This window comes from Castor canadensis, chromosome 7 (assembly GCF_047511655.1).
Source record: "Castor canadensis chromosome 7, mCasCan1.hap1v2, whole genome shotgun sequence".
NCBI classification, from domain to species: domain Eukaryota; kingdom Metazoa; phylum Chordata; class Mammalia; order Rodentia; family Castoridae; genus Castor; species Castor canadensis.
In genome coordinates, this window is record NC_133392.1 from 127,872,951 (window position 1) to 127,886,976 (window position 14,026).

The window sequence follows — 14,026 nt, forward strand, 5'->3', positions numbered from 1 at the left end:
CCCTAAAGATAGGCTTTTCTGCCCTAAATGAACAACTTCTAAAAGAAAGAACCTGGCAGATCCTCAAATGCATATCACCTATGTCAATTAAGGAGAATGGTCTCTGGAAATATTAAGCTAGTTCATTCTTGTGAAAAACTATAATTAAGGGTCACAATATGAGTGGTAGTGCATTGATTAATATTTGAATTTGCTTTCATTTGTATTCCCCTGAGAGCAGACCCTGAGACCAGGACTTCAGGGCAGGTAGTTTATTTGGACAATGATCCCAATATATAAAAATCAGGAAGATGTTCTCCCTCATATGTGGACATTAGATCAAGGGCAAACACAACAAGGGGATTGGACTATGAGCACATGATAAAAGCGAGAGCACACAAGGGAGGGGTGAGGATAGGTAAGACACCTAAAAAACTAGCTAGCATTTGTTGCCCTTAATGCAGAGAAACTAAAGCAGATACCTTAAAGCAACTGAGGCCAATAGGAAAGGGGACCAGGAACTAGAGAAAAGGTTAGATCAAAAAGAATTAACCTAGAAGGTAACACCCACGCACAGGAAATCAATGTGAGTCAAAGCCCTGTATAGCTATCCTTATCTCAACCAGCAAAACCCCTTGTTCCTTCCTATTATTGCTTATACTCTCTCTACAACAAAATTAGAGATAAGGGCAAAATAGTTTCTGCTGGGTATTGAGGGGGGGGAGTGGGAGGGGGTGGAGTGGGTGGTAAGGGAGAGGGTGGGGGCAGGGGGGAGAAATGAACCAAGCCTTGTATGCACATATGAATAATAAAAGAAAAATGAAAAAAAAATCAGGAAGAAAAAAAAAGAAAGAATCAGGAAGGAGAAAAGCCAATAAATGGTGTTTTAATGAGCAGATTATCTTTCTTTCCTAATACTCCTCATTTACTTAATTAAGTAGAACTTATGATACAGACACTCTGACCTTGCCCCAGACGATTGCTGTCCTGAAATTTAAATATGCTTGGCATTTAATGAAGAAAGTGCTAGTAAAGACTACAAGAAACAGGAACCCATGTCACAGACCCTTTAATTAGTAAGATCAGCTCAGACTCATTGTCTGAATGCTGAGGTGATAACGTCAAGATTTGACAGCAGCAAAATGATTTGGGTAGTATCAGGTGTGGAGCATACAGAACATGCTTATCTGGAGGAAATTTATAGTCAAACTCCCCTAGACTGACTTGAGTTTAAGAAATATCCTTTACACAAAGGACTTGGTGTACTTCTTATGTGCTCACAGCTTCAGTCTATTGGGATGAAGCTTTGTTTTCCTGCTTTGCTAAATAAAACATCTATAAACTTCTCACTTAACTAGATTCATCCTTAAATTCTTTTCTGTCATGAACTCTGTTGGCATCAGGACTACAAAAACAGCATTCTGTGTCACAAGTTCGGCACCTGAGTTCATGCTCTATGGGAACCTCTTAGATCCTGATTCTGGTGACACTCTTATCTCAGCCTCCCAAGTGCTTAGATTACGGGTATGTGCTTGCCCCAGGAAAAGTTTTATTATATAAACTGTCTATTAACAACCTGGAATCTTTGGAAGATAATATATATTCTAACTCAGTAGCAATTAGTCTCTGTGGTACCCAAATTGTGGTCTCTAAGTATCATTTTTCTGTTAAAAAGGATCTATAGCTTCTTTGAGCAGTGAATACTTGCTGGCTTGAGAAAAGACATGGCAAAATGAGCCTGAAATATCTTTTTGCACCTGAAAGCAAAGAAGCAAAAACTACTGATCTTATGTCAAAAAGATACAGCAACCAACTAGAAAGGAATTCTATTCCTAGCCAAAGATAGGATAATTTGAGTATCAAAAAGAATGAGAAAAATTAGTTTAAAATAATTACAATAAGTTAAACCAAATCAAATATATAAAAATGTATAATTTCATAATACTAAAATGCCCCCTTTTGGTCATCTTTGGAGGTTGTTAGGGCACTGATTCATTTCTCTAAAAATTAATAAATGATAGTAAACATCAAACTTCTAACCTGTCTTTCCATATAGTTTAGGATGTCCAAAAAAGATGATGTGAGAAAGTTTTGAACATAAGAATCAGTGCTAATAAGCGAATAACAAAGAAATAACAGAATTTTGTTAAAGCAACATTTTGCAACCCCTAGTGAAACAATGGCTTTGGCAATTACCTAGCCACCATTGCATGTGTAAAATTATTCAGTTGTCACAACAAAGCTAAAGGGATATACTCTGTTTCTATTTTATTGATAAGGCTAAATAACTTGCTCAAAGGCACATGACTAGTAAGTAATACGGTAAGATTTGAACCAAGGCACTCCTGATGCTGGCTTATTACCAAACATTTCGTTGTATATCTTCCTAAAGAGAATTTTAAGCAATGATGTAATATAATTCCACTTATAGGAAGAGTACTCTGATTTGGTAGTGGAAGATAGATTTGAGAAAGGATAAATACGAGGCAGAAAGAGCAAAATGTTATTAATTCATTCATTTAATAAATACTTGTTGAGCATCTCTCTTGTGCTAGGTACCAAGAATACAGAAATACAGAACACAGGAATGATGTGGAGTTTACCTTTGGATGTAGAAAGAGGGTCAATAAACACATTAATAAGAAATAACTGTAGTATGTAAGATGGTAATAAGTGCTATGGAGAAAAATATAGATGAGAATATAAGGACATATTTCTGGGAGAGGTGTTACAATTTAAAATAGGAAGACCAGCGATGGCTTTACTGAACAGGTAAAAGTTGAAAAAAGTCCTGAAGGGGTAAGACATGAAGATGTATTGGAGAAGAATGATCTAGACAAATACAAGCCCCAAAACAGGAGTGGGAAACACCAAGGAAGCTAGAAAGGCTAAAACAGAATGAGTATATGGGAGAGGCATAGATGAGGTCAAATAAGGAAGTGATGGTAAGGTAGATTCTATAGGGTCTTTGGGTCGCTTGAATATTTGACTTTCGCTCTAAGAGAATGGAAAATCCCTGGAGAGTTCTGGGCACAGGAATGACATAATCTAACATAAAAATACAACAGCTTTATTCAGACATAATTCATATACCATAAAATTTACTTTTATAGTATGCAATTTAATGACTTTAAATGTATTTGCCTAGTTGTGCAATTGTCACAATGACCTAATTTCAGAATATTTTCATTATCCCAAAAAGAAGCCCTCTGTCCATAAACAGTCACTTTCCTTTTTCCCTCTTCCCCTCAGTTTCTAGCAACCACAAATCTAATTGCTGCCTCTGTAATGTGCCAATTCTGGATATTTCAAATAAATGTAATTATACAATATGTGGTCTTTCATAACTGGCTTCTTACACTTAGAAGGCTTTCAGGGTTCATCCATGTTTTAACATATATCAATACTTCATCCTTTTATTTCCCTATCTTATTCTATTGTACAGACATACAGGCACTTTGCTCATTCACATTTTGTTGATCCATTCATCTGTTGATGTTCAGTTACATTATTTTCACTTGATGGCTATTATGAGCAATGATGAACTTGTACTATTCCTGTAAAAGTTTTTGTATGGACATACATTCTTCTTCCTTCCCTTTGTTCCTTTCTTTTTTTGTGATACTGGGTACTGAGTCCAGGGGCTGCATGCTAGGCAAGCTTACCACTTGAGCTATACCCCCAGCCCTTTTGCTTTTATTTGGTTTTGAGATAGGTTCTCACTATCTTTGCCTGGGCTACCCTCAAATTTGTAATCCTCCTGCCTCCACCCCCTAAGTAGCTTGTATTACAAGTGAGTACCACCACACCTGGCTATATGTGTTCATGTCTTTTGGGTATATACCCGGGAGTGCAATTCATTATTAGGTCATGTGGTAGCTTATATTTAACTTTTTGAGGAACTGTAAAAGTATTCACACAGTATCTGCACCAATTTACAATCTCACCAGCAATGAATGAGAGTTTCAATGTATCTATCCTTATCAATATTTGCTGTTTTCTCTTTTTTTTTTTTTTTTGTCTTTTTCTTTTTTGGTGCTGGGATCGAACCCAGGGCCTCGCGCATGCTAGGCAAGTGCTGTACCACTGAGCTACATCCCAGCTGTTTTCTCTTTTTTACTTTAGTCATCCTCAGGAGTGTGAAGTGATATTTTATTATAGTTTGATTTGCATTTCCCTGATCACTAGGGATATTAAATATGTTTTCATGTGTTTATTGGCCATTTGTATATCTTCTTTGGATAATTCAAATCACATCCTTTGCCCATTTAAAAAAATAGACTTTACTTTTTAGAATGGGGTTATAGTAACACAAAAATAAAAAAAAATAGAATAGAGTTTCCATATATCCCCTAATCCAGTTTCCTGTTATTAACATCTTACATTAGATTTGGTACATTTGTTGTAATTAATGAGCCAGTGTTGACAGATTATTAACTAAATTCTGTAGTTTTTTTCTATTTTAAAAAAGTTTTTATCTAAACGTTCTTTTTCTGTTCTTAGATCCCATCAGGAAGCCACATTACATTTAGTTGTCATGTTTCTTTAGCCTCCTGTGGCTTTGACAACAGCTAAGAATTTCCTTGTTTTTGCTGATTTTTATAGTTTTGAGGAGTACTGGTATGTACTTTGTAAGATGCTCCTCTCTTAAAATATTTGTTCTTTCCTGACTAGACTGGGATGGTGAGTTTGAAGGAGGAAGATCACAGAGGTAAAATGCCATTTTTATGACTTCATACCAAAGATCCACATGATTTTTGAATTGGATAACAGAATTTGTCCTTTATTTATTTATTTATTTATTTATTTATTTATTTTTGGTCCTGGGGTTTGAACTCAAGGCGTTCACCTTGAGCCACTCCACTAGCCTTACTTTTGTGATGGGTATTTTAGAGATAGGGTCTTGGGAATTATTTGCCCAGGTTGGCTTTGACCCACGATCCTCCTGATCTCTGCCTCCTAAGTAGCTAAGATTATAGGCATGATCCACCAGTGCCCGGCTGTCCTTTTATTTATTTATTTTTAACCATGAGCAAAAGCTTTATTGCTCCAAGCACTTTACATGAATGTCACCAACACCACATTTGGGCAAATATATAAAAAGCACAACTTATGTACAACTGTTTCAACTTCTTGACTCATGCACTGTACAGATGCTCCCCAGGATCACTCCCAGCATGATGAGTGGGTTTCAGGCACAGCAGCTGCACTTGTCTGAGCCCCCTTTGCAGATGCAGCCCCGGGCACACTTGGCACAGCCAGGGGGGCAGCAGGGACAGCAGCTTTTGCGACATGTTTTACAGTTGCAAGTTGTGCATTTGCAGTTGTCTCCACAGATGCAGATACCTCCAGACATACAAGTGCATTCCCCAGGGTCCATGGTCCAAGTGTGCTAGTGGCTCTGGTGCAGTCACAGCTGAGGAAGGGAGGCTGTCCGTTTATTTTTAAATGGGAAGAATTCCTATGTATTCTGATAGAAGGCCCTCATTGGATATGTGATTCGAATTTTTTTCTCCCATTCTTTGATTTTGTTTTGTCTTTCTTCATGGTATTCTTTGAAGCACAAAGTTTTTATTTATTTATTTACTTTTTTTGTGGTACTGGAGACTGAACTTGGCCTCATGCTTGTTAGGCTAGTGGTCTACCACTTAAGCCATGCCCATAACACTTCTGTTTTTAGTTTTTTTTTCAGATAGGGTCTCAAGTTTGTTTTGTCTGGGCTAGCCTTGAACTGTGATCCTCCTGTCTTGCCTCCCAAGATTATAGGTGTGAGCCGCCATGCCTGGCCCTTTAATGTTTTAAATGGATCATTTGCCTATTTTGTAAAGAATTGATTGAAGAGGAGAAAGATATAAAACAGGGAAGCCAGTTGGGATGCTGTTGTGCTAATCCAGGTGAGAGATGATGATGGCTTATAGTTTTTCAGATCAGAAATGATGAAAACTAAATGGGGTATTGGCTCAAGTGTTAGAGCACTTGCCTAACAAGTTCAAGGCTTGAAGTCAATCCCCAGTAGAGGAAAGCAGGTACGAACTAATCTAGTGTTCATCAGAATAACAAGATATTTTATATATAATATATTCGACATATTTATTTTTTGTGGCATTGAGGATTGAATCCAGGGCCTCCTGCTCAGCTCATGCACTCTACTCGTAAGCTACATCCCTCACCCTATTTATTTATTTTTGGTTGTACTATGGTTTGAACTCAAAACCTCATACTTGCTAGGCAGGCACCCAATATTTTAGAGCCATGCCTTCAACATTTCAGAAATTCTTTTTAAGGATATAATGAAATCTCTTATTTTTAAAGCAAGTTTAAACATAGCAAAGGTGGTTTTTGTTTGTTTTTTCTTTAAAACAATACTTAGCTCAAATACATTAATTTTTTTTATTATTTTGTTCTTTAAATTTTTTAATAGTCCTTTTTATTTTTTTTTTAAACTTTTTGCTGGCACTAAGGTTTTTTTTTTTTTTTAATTTTATTATTCATGTGTGCATACAAGGCTTGGGTCATTTCTCCCCCTGCCCTGGCACTAAGGCTTGAACTCAGGGCTATGTGCTTGTTAGGCATTTGCTCTACCACTTGAGTCATGGCCTCAGCCAAATACATTAATTTATTTGTGATTACAATAATTTTACTATTAGGCATATATGTAGGCAAGCCACAAATGCAGTGCTCTAAATAATTCAAAAGGCTATAAGCTAACATAATTTAATTAAATACTTTTTTTGTTGGCATATATTTGTACTTATTTATGGGATGCAGCATTATAATTTAAATCCTGTACACAATGTTTAATGATCAATTCTATGTATTAGAGGCCTTCAAATTCTTCTCCTTTATTTTGAAATGTAGGATTAATTGTTGTTGACTATAGTTAATTTATTGTTCTATATAACTAAAAAGAGATATTGTCAATAAGATCAACAGAACTTTGTGACAGTTGAATGTGATATTGAGCATAGCGGGTAATGTTGGTGTCCTGCCAATCTTTTTTACTTGGCTTGTAACCTAGTAAACCATCCCCCAGCTCTTGCAGGTGTTGGTCAGTAATGGCCATACCCCTACTTTTGATATTAGCTTCCTCACTCAGAGATCTCTGAAAGGTTAAATGGCATGCACCCCTGGAGAAGACAATGACTAACTGCTATGAGGGTATGAAAGCCTATTTGCACTGCCTAAGGTATTATACGTTATAAGTATTCTAATGTCTAAACTGTCCAGTGGGAATGAGGAACTTTCTCTGGGGCATGAAGAACTCATTTATTAACAGAAGATATATATTAAGCTGTTTGGATCAAGCATGAAAATTGTCTCACAAGATCACAAGCAATTTGCACAAGGACTTTAGAGACAATGAGAATATTTGTGGTTAGGCTGGGCTGGAGTGGCAAAGTGCCTGCCTAGCAAATGTGAGACCCTGAGTTTGAACCCCAGTACCACAAAACAAACAAGCTGGGTGCCAGTGGCTCATGGCTCATGCCTATAATTCTGGCTACTCAGGAGGCAGAGATCAGGACGATCATGGTTTGAAGCCGGCCTGGAGAAATGGTTTGCAGGACCCTATCTTGAAAAAAAAACACAAAAAAGGGCTGGTGGAGTGGCTCAAGGTATAGACCCTGAGTTCAAGCCCTAGTACCACAACAAAACAAACAAACAAACAAAAACTTATGTTTAGAAAGTAAGAGAAAAATGAATCCTCAAAAGCTGTATTAGGGACTGGTCGAGTGGCTCAAAAATGGGAAAGTGCCTGCCTAGCAAGAGTAAGATCTTGAGTTCAACTCCTACTACCACCAAAAAAATTATGTTAGTTTAATATGCACAAAATACAGGTAGAATATTAATACAGGAATATTAAGTTACTTGGGTTTTGTTTTGTTTTGAGACAAGGTTTGTTATGTTGCTTAGGCTGATCTCAAACTCACAATCCTCCTGCCTCAGCCTCCTGACTGTTGGGATTATAGATGTGTACCACCATGCCCTGCCAAATTCCAGTATTTTATAACATAGCGGTGTGGCTATAGTTAACAATAACTTATTGTATATTTCAAAATAGCTAGAAGAGAGGATTTTGAATGCTTCTATCATAAAGAAATGATAAATGCTTGAGGTGGTAAATATGCTAATTATCTTTCATTGCATTGGGGGACACAGATGTTCAGGCTATAGTATCATTTACTAATTATAACACCACCATAAGGTAGGTATTCATTCCATTTGTTGATGAAGAAACTAAAGCATAGAGAGATTAGGTAACTACCAAATGTCACACAACTACTAAGAGACGTGGTCTGAACTTTCATCTTCAGCACTATTATGGCAGAGCTTATGCTTCTACACTACTAACAGATAATTTAACTTAATTACATTCCCCTTATCAGCTCTGTCTCTTCCACTGACGATACTACAACCAACAGGACTACATTGTTGCCTAACTTCCAGGGGTACCAGTCATGCTTACATACAACCAATATTTAGAGGGGGAAACTGTAGCTTTAAAACCATATTAGAAAAGAAAAAAGCTGGACATGGTGATGTATGCCTGTAATGCTAGCAGTGGGGTGGCGAAGGCAGGACTGTCAGTTTGAGGCTAGCCAGGGCTACCTAGCAAGATTCTTGTCTATGGCTGGTGGAGTGGCTCAAGCGGTAAGAGTGCCTGCCTAGCAAGCGTGAGGCCCTTAGTTCAAACCCTGGTGCAACCTAAATAAATAAATACATAAGTACATAAATAAATATCTGCCAGACTCTGCCTAAAAGCCAAACAAACAAGGGTCTGGTGGAATGGCTCAAGTGGTAGAGTGCATGTCTAGCAAGCATAAGGCTCTGAGTTCAAACTCCAGTACTGCTAAAATAAAGAAACAATTTAAAAAAGAATGAAAAGTCAGGAACTAAGCAACTGCAAATGTAGGAAATTTTTAAAAAGGGAAAAATAATAAATATAAGAAAGTCAAAATGAAAAAATAATAAACATGAGAACAGAAATTAATAAGTAGGAAATAAAGATACAGGAGAAAGAATCAACAAAATGAAAAGTTAATTCTTTGAAAAAAATAAGAAAATTGAGAATGTTATGGCATTACTGACCAAGAAACAAAAGAAGATGACAAAAATAATATTAGAAAATTTTAAAAGGGTTATAACTACAGATGAAGCAGGAATTAAAATTTCAGAATATTATTAAAATAATATTGTTTTTAGTATGTGCTGTTGGGTTTTAAAATTTAATTTATAAAATATAAATTTCTAGAAAATATAAATTAGTAAAACTGATCCAAGAATAAACAGAAAACATGAAAGTTTTACAATCATTAAGGAGAACAAATCAACAGTTAAAAGCTTTGATGCCAGGCATGGTTGCACAGGCCCGCACTGAGTAGACTGAGGCAATGGAACTATAACCTCAAGGCCAGCCTGGGCTACTTAGCAGAATCCTATCTCAAAACAAACAACCAACAACAACAATAGCAACAAAAACAAAAAAAACTTAGCCAAGAAAACAGATAGATCCACATAATTTTATAGGCAAGATCAACCTTTTCCAATCTTACTCAAACTCAATGAAAAAAAAAAAACCAAACACTACCAAATACCAAATCCAGGTTAGTTAGTTGTTCAAGGGATACAAAGTTTCAGTTATGCTAGATGTATAAATTCTAGAAGTCTACTGTATAAAGCAGTGCCTGTAAGCAACAATATGGTATTGTGCACTTCAAAATTTGTTAACAGGGCCTGGTGTGGTAGTGCAGTTATCTGTAATTCCAGTGTTCAGAAGGTAGAAGAAGGAAGATCATGAGTTTAAGACCAGCCTAGGCTACATAGTGAGACCCTGTCTCAAGACAAAACAAAACAAAACAAAACAAATGTTAATGGGATACATCTCATGTTAACTGTTCTTGCCACAAAACAATAGCAACAACAAATCAAAAAAGAAGCCAAAGGGACACAAAGAAACTTTGGGAGATGTTGGACATGTTTATTACTTTGATTATGGTGATGGTATCAAACATAATTGCCTATGTTCAAACTCAACATTAAAAGGCTGCAGTTTGGTGCCAGTGCAAAGCACCTTAGTGCAGCTGGGCAGCAATGAGAGTGAGCCTGTGGCTGCAGCGATGCATGGAACCTAGAAGTTATGCCAGAGGCAGGACATCTCCTCCTGGCTGGCTCAATGTTTCCCCAAAACCCCAGTGAAACCCGTGGCCCTGTAAACACCCATCAAGGTGGAGCTGGTGGCTAGAAAAACCTACAGGTGGTTTGTGTGTGAGGGCAGCAAGAAGCAGCCCTTCTGTGATGGCTCCCTCTTCTTCCAGCACACTGGCCTATCCCCACTCAAGTTCAATGCTCAGGAGACCCGCAAAGTGGCCCTCTGTACCTACAAGACCACCCAGAAGCCCCCATACTGTGATGGCACTCACAAGAGTGAGCAGGTGCAGAAGGCAGAAGTGGGCTCCTACTCTGAGGGATGGTTGTTGCCCAGCCCCAGATGGCTGTGCTTTCAGGTCTCTGACAGGCACTATCCTCTGGGGAAAGAATTGACTGCTGAGCCCAAAGGACTACAGCTGGCAAGACAGCTAGCAGTAGTTCCTCATTTCACCATCTGCTGCTGGAGAACATGGTATTAAATAAGCACGACACTGCCTTCCCCACCACAAAAATAAGCTGCAGTTTTTATATGTCAAATATTTCTCACTAAAGCTATTTTTAAAAATAGTATAATAAAGGAAAATTAAGATGCCCATATTCTAAGCAAGTGTTAGCAAAGCAAATCCAGGAATGTAAAATTAGTAATAAGCACATAAGGAGTAAAGTTTATATCAGAAATGTAGATTGCCTTAATACTAAAAAGATTAAAAGAGGGCTCAGTGGTAGAACACTTGCTTAGCATGCTCAAGGTCTTGGGATTGGTCTTTAGCAATGCAAAATATAAAGAAATAAAAACTAAAAACCATTCAGCCATCCAAATATATAAGATTAAAATGTTTCCCAAAGGTCAATATTCATTAATGAAGTACTCAGGAGATTCAATAAAAGTAGGAGTTAAAATTATAATAAATACGTGTTAGATGTTGCCATTATTAGTTATACCAGTTTTACTACTATTGGAGTAGTAAATGGATTGAAAGGGAACTTTCTAAATCTGATAAGTCTACAAAAACAAACAAACAAAAAAAACCCCAACCCTGCAGCAAACATATTTGGCCAGGTATATGGTGGTACACATCTATAATCTTAGCCACTCTGGAAATGGAGATGAGGAGGGTTGTGGTTTGAGGCCAGCTCTGGCAAAAAGTTAGTAAGATCTCATCTTAACAAACATGCTGGGCATGGTAGTCCTAAATCCCAATTGCGCAGATGACAGAGGTAGGAGGATTGCCGTCCAAGGCTGGCCTGGCAAAAAGCATGAGCCCTTATTTAAAAACAAAACAGAAGCAAAAAGGGTTGGAGGCATGGCTCAAGTGGTAGAGGACTTGCCTAGCAAGTGTGAGACCCTTAGTTCAAACTCTGTACTGTCAAGAAAAAATATATTTTAATGGCAAAACATTATTTAAAGCCAGGAACTGTAGGATACTTGTTATTTCTACAGTTTTTTTTATTTTTAAAAATTACTTGCCAGGTGCCGGTGGCTCACGCCTATACTTCTAGCTACTCAGGAGGCAGAGATCAGGAGGATGTGGATTGAAGCCAGCCCAGGCAAATAGTTCATGAGACTCTATCTCAAAAAAACCCCTATCACAAAAAATTGGGCTGGTGGAGTGGCTCAAGGTGAAGGCCTTGAGTTCAAGTCCCAGTACTGCAAAAAAATATTTATTTCTTTTTGGTGGGAATGGATTTGAACTTAGGGCTTTGCAAAGCAGGTGCTCTACTGCTTGAGCCATACCTGACTGTTTTTATTTTTTAATTAATCATTTAAAAAAGCTAGGAGTAATCAGGTACTGTTTAAGTACTTTGCATATATTAACTAATTTAATTCTTACACCAGCTACAGAAAGTACAATTAGACATAGTTTAAATACAGAAATCTGAGTTACTAGAAAAGTTAAGTAGTTTGCTCAAGACTCAGACTTAGTTATTTGGCTCCAAAGTCTATACATTAATTTCTTCATTATCCTACTCTTGCAATCAATCTCACCTAGAGTTCTTAGCTAGCAGAGTAAGACAGAAAAATAATATATGTTGTAAGTTTGTTCAGAAAGAAACAAAATTGTCATATACAGATGATATGATTGTTCAAAAGAAAAACCTGAAAACTCTATAGATAACTTTACCACATTAATAAGGGAGTTCAGCAAGGCTGTTATCCATAAAATCTGTATATACATGTGAATTTAATTTTTATCTTTTTTCTCTCTTTTTCTTTTTCTTTCTTTTTTTTTTTTCTGGTAGTACTGGGGTTTGAACTCAGGACCTAATGTTTGCTAGACAAGAGTTCTTTAGCTACACCTCCAGGCTTCATAAAATATAATTTTAAAATATAATGTACAACAGCCTGAAGACAAAAGTACTCAGGAATAAATTTAACAGATGACATATAAAATCCTTATCTATAAAATTATAAACTTAAAATCTTTCTAGAATTTAATTTTGATCACAAATAAGAATACTCCATATTATAAAGATGTTAATTTTCTAAAATTTTCCTACAGATTTATTCAAACTCTAAAGAAAACTTCACCTTCAGCCAGGTGTGGTGGTACATTCAGAAGGTGGAGGTAGGAAGATTAGAGTTCAAGGCTAGTGGGCCTGGTTTACACAGTAATACCCTGTCTCAAACAACAACAAAACCCTCACCTTCTCTGTATGTGTGTGTGTGTGTGTGTGTGTGTGTGTATGTATGTGTATGAAACTTGACAGGCTGTATCTAAAATGGATATGGAAAAAGCAGCAGTATCAGGAATAGTCAGATACTGTTGAAGAATAAACTTTTCCTCCCAGATGTCAAGACTCATTACAAAGCCATAGTAATTAAAATGGTAGGGCAGGGATAAACAGGGCAATGAAAATGAATAGATAATTACTTTCCAGTCCAAAGGGAAACACAATATAGGAGAGAGCTGGCATTGCAGATCAAAAGGGAAATATTGAACTATTCAATATGTGGTGCTATGACAACTGATTATACATATGGAAAAAGAAAAAGAAAGAAAGAAATTGGATCCCTGTCACAATCTGTATGCAAAAACTGATTCCTGGTGACTTAAAGAATTAAATACAGAAAGATAAGTTTTAACAGTTTTAGGGAAAACATAATATTTTTATGACATTAGCGAGGGAAGAATTTCTTAAACACATCAAAAGTGCAAAATATAAAATGCCCAGTTAAGTTGATAAAATTGTGAAATTTTGTTTATCAAAAGAGACAATGAATAAAGGATATAGTCAAACAACAAATTGGAAGGAAATACCAGAAACATGTATAGTAAAAAATCCTCCTACAAATCAATAAAAATTTAAAAATAAGGTAAAAGACACAAATAACTATTTTATAGGAAAACAAAAAATTTAATAGGACTTGTCTTAGTCTGTGCAAGCTACTATAACAAAATGTCATAGACTGGATGACTTAAACAACAGAAACTTAGGGGCACCCTCTCTTGTGGACCCCCCACTCCCAACTCTGGCAGCTCTACTCTCCCAGTTTACACTTTTCTATCTCAATAAACTCTCCCACTTATACTTTAAAAAAAAATAGAAACTTATTTCTCACAGTTTTAGAGAATGGGAAGTCCAAGATCATGATGGCAACATGGTAGGTTTCATTCTGAGACCTCTTCTCTTGGCTTGTAGGCAGCTGCCATTCACCATGTGCTCACTGGCTCCTTATTGTGCTAGTGTCTTACTGCCATTCCCAAGGGTCCAAACTTCATGATCTCTTCTAACTCTAATTGTCTCCAAATACCTTGACGGCCAGAGCTTCAGCATATGAACTCTGGGGAAGGACACAACTGAGTTCACAGCAGCCTATTGTTAGAAATGCCATTCCCAAAGGATGATCCCAAACATTAGGGAGTTGCTCAGCAAGGCAAAAAGAAAAGTTTTACTTCTG

The 14,026-nt window shown here is 36.9% G+C and overlaps 1 protein-coding gene across 1 annotated transcript; it reads right to left on the reverse strand.

Annotated features, from left to right (window-relative positions):
- Window positions 1-5,014: 5,014 nt before the first annotated feature.
- On the reverse strand, window positions 5,015-5,428 carry LOC109682416 (metallothionein-4). Its single transcript, XM_020157615.2, has one exon. It carries the CDS (start codon window positions 5,357-5,359, stop codon window positions 5,171-5,173), a length of 189 nt encoding a protein of 62 aa, XP_020013204.1. The 5' UTR covers window positions 5,360-5,428; the 3' UTR covers window positions 5,015-5,170.
- Window positions 5,429-14,026: the final 8,598 nt, after the last annotated feature.

What these genes read in the sequence shown, in the direction of transcription:
- LOC109682416 (XM_020157615.2), bottom strand. Translation starts at nt 5,359, where the DNA reads ATGGACCCTGGGGAATGCACTTGTATGTCTGGAGGTATCTGCATCTGT.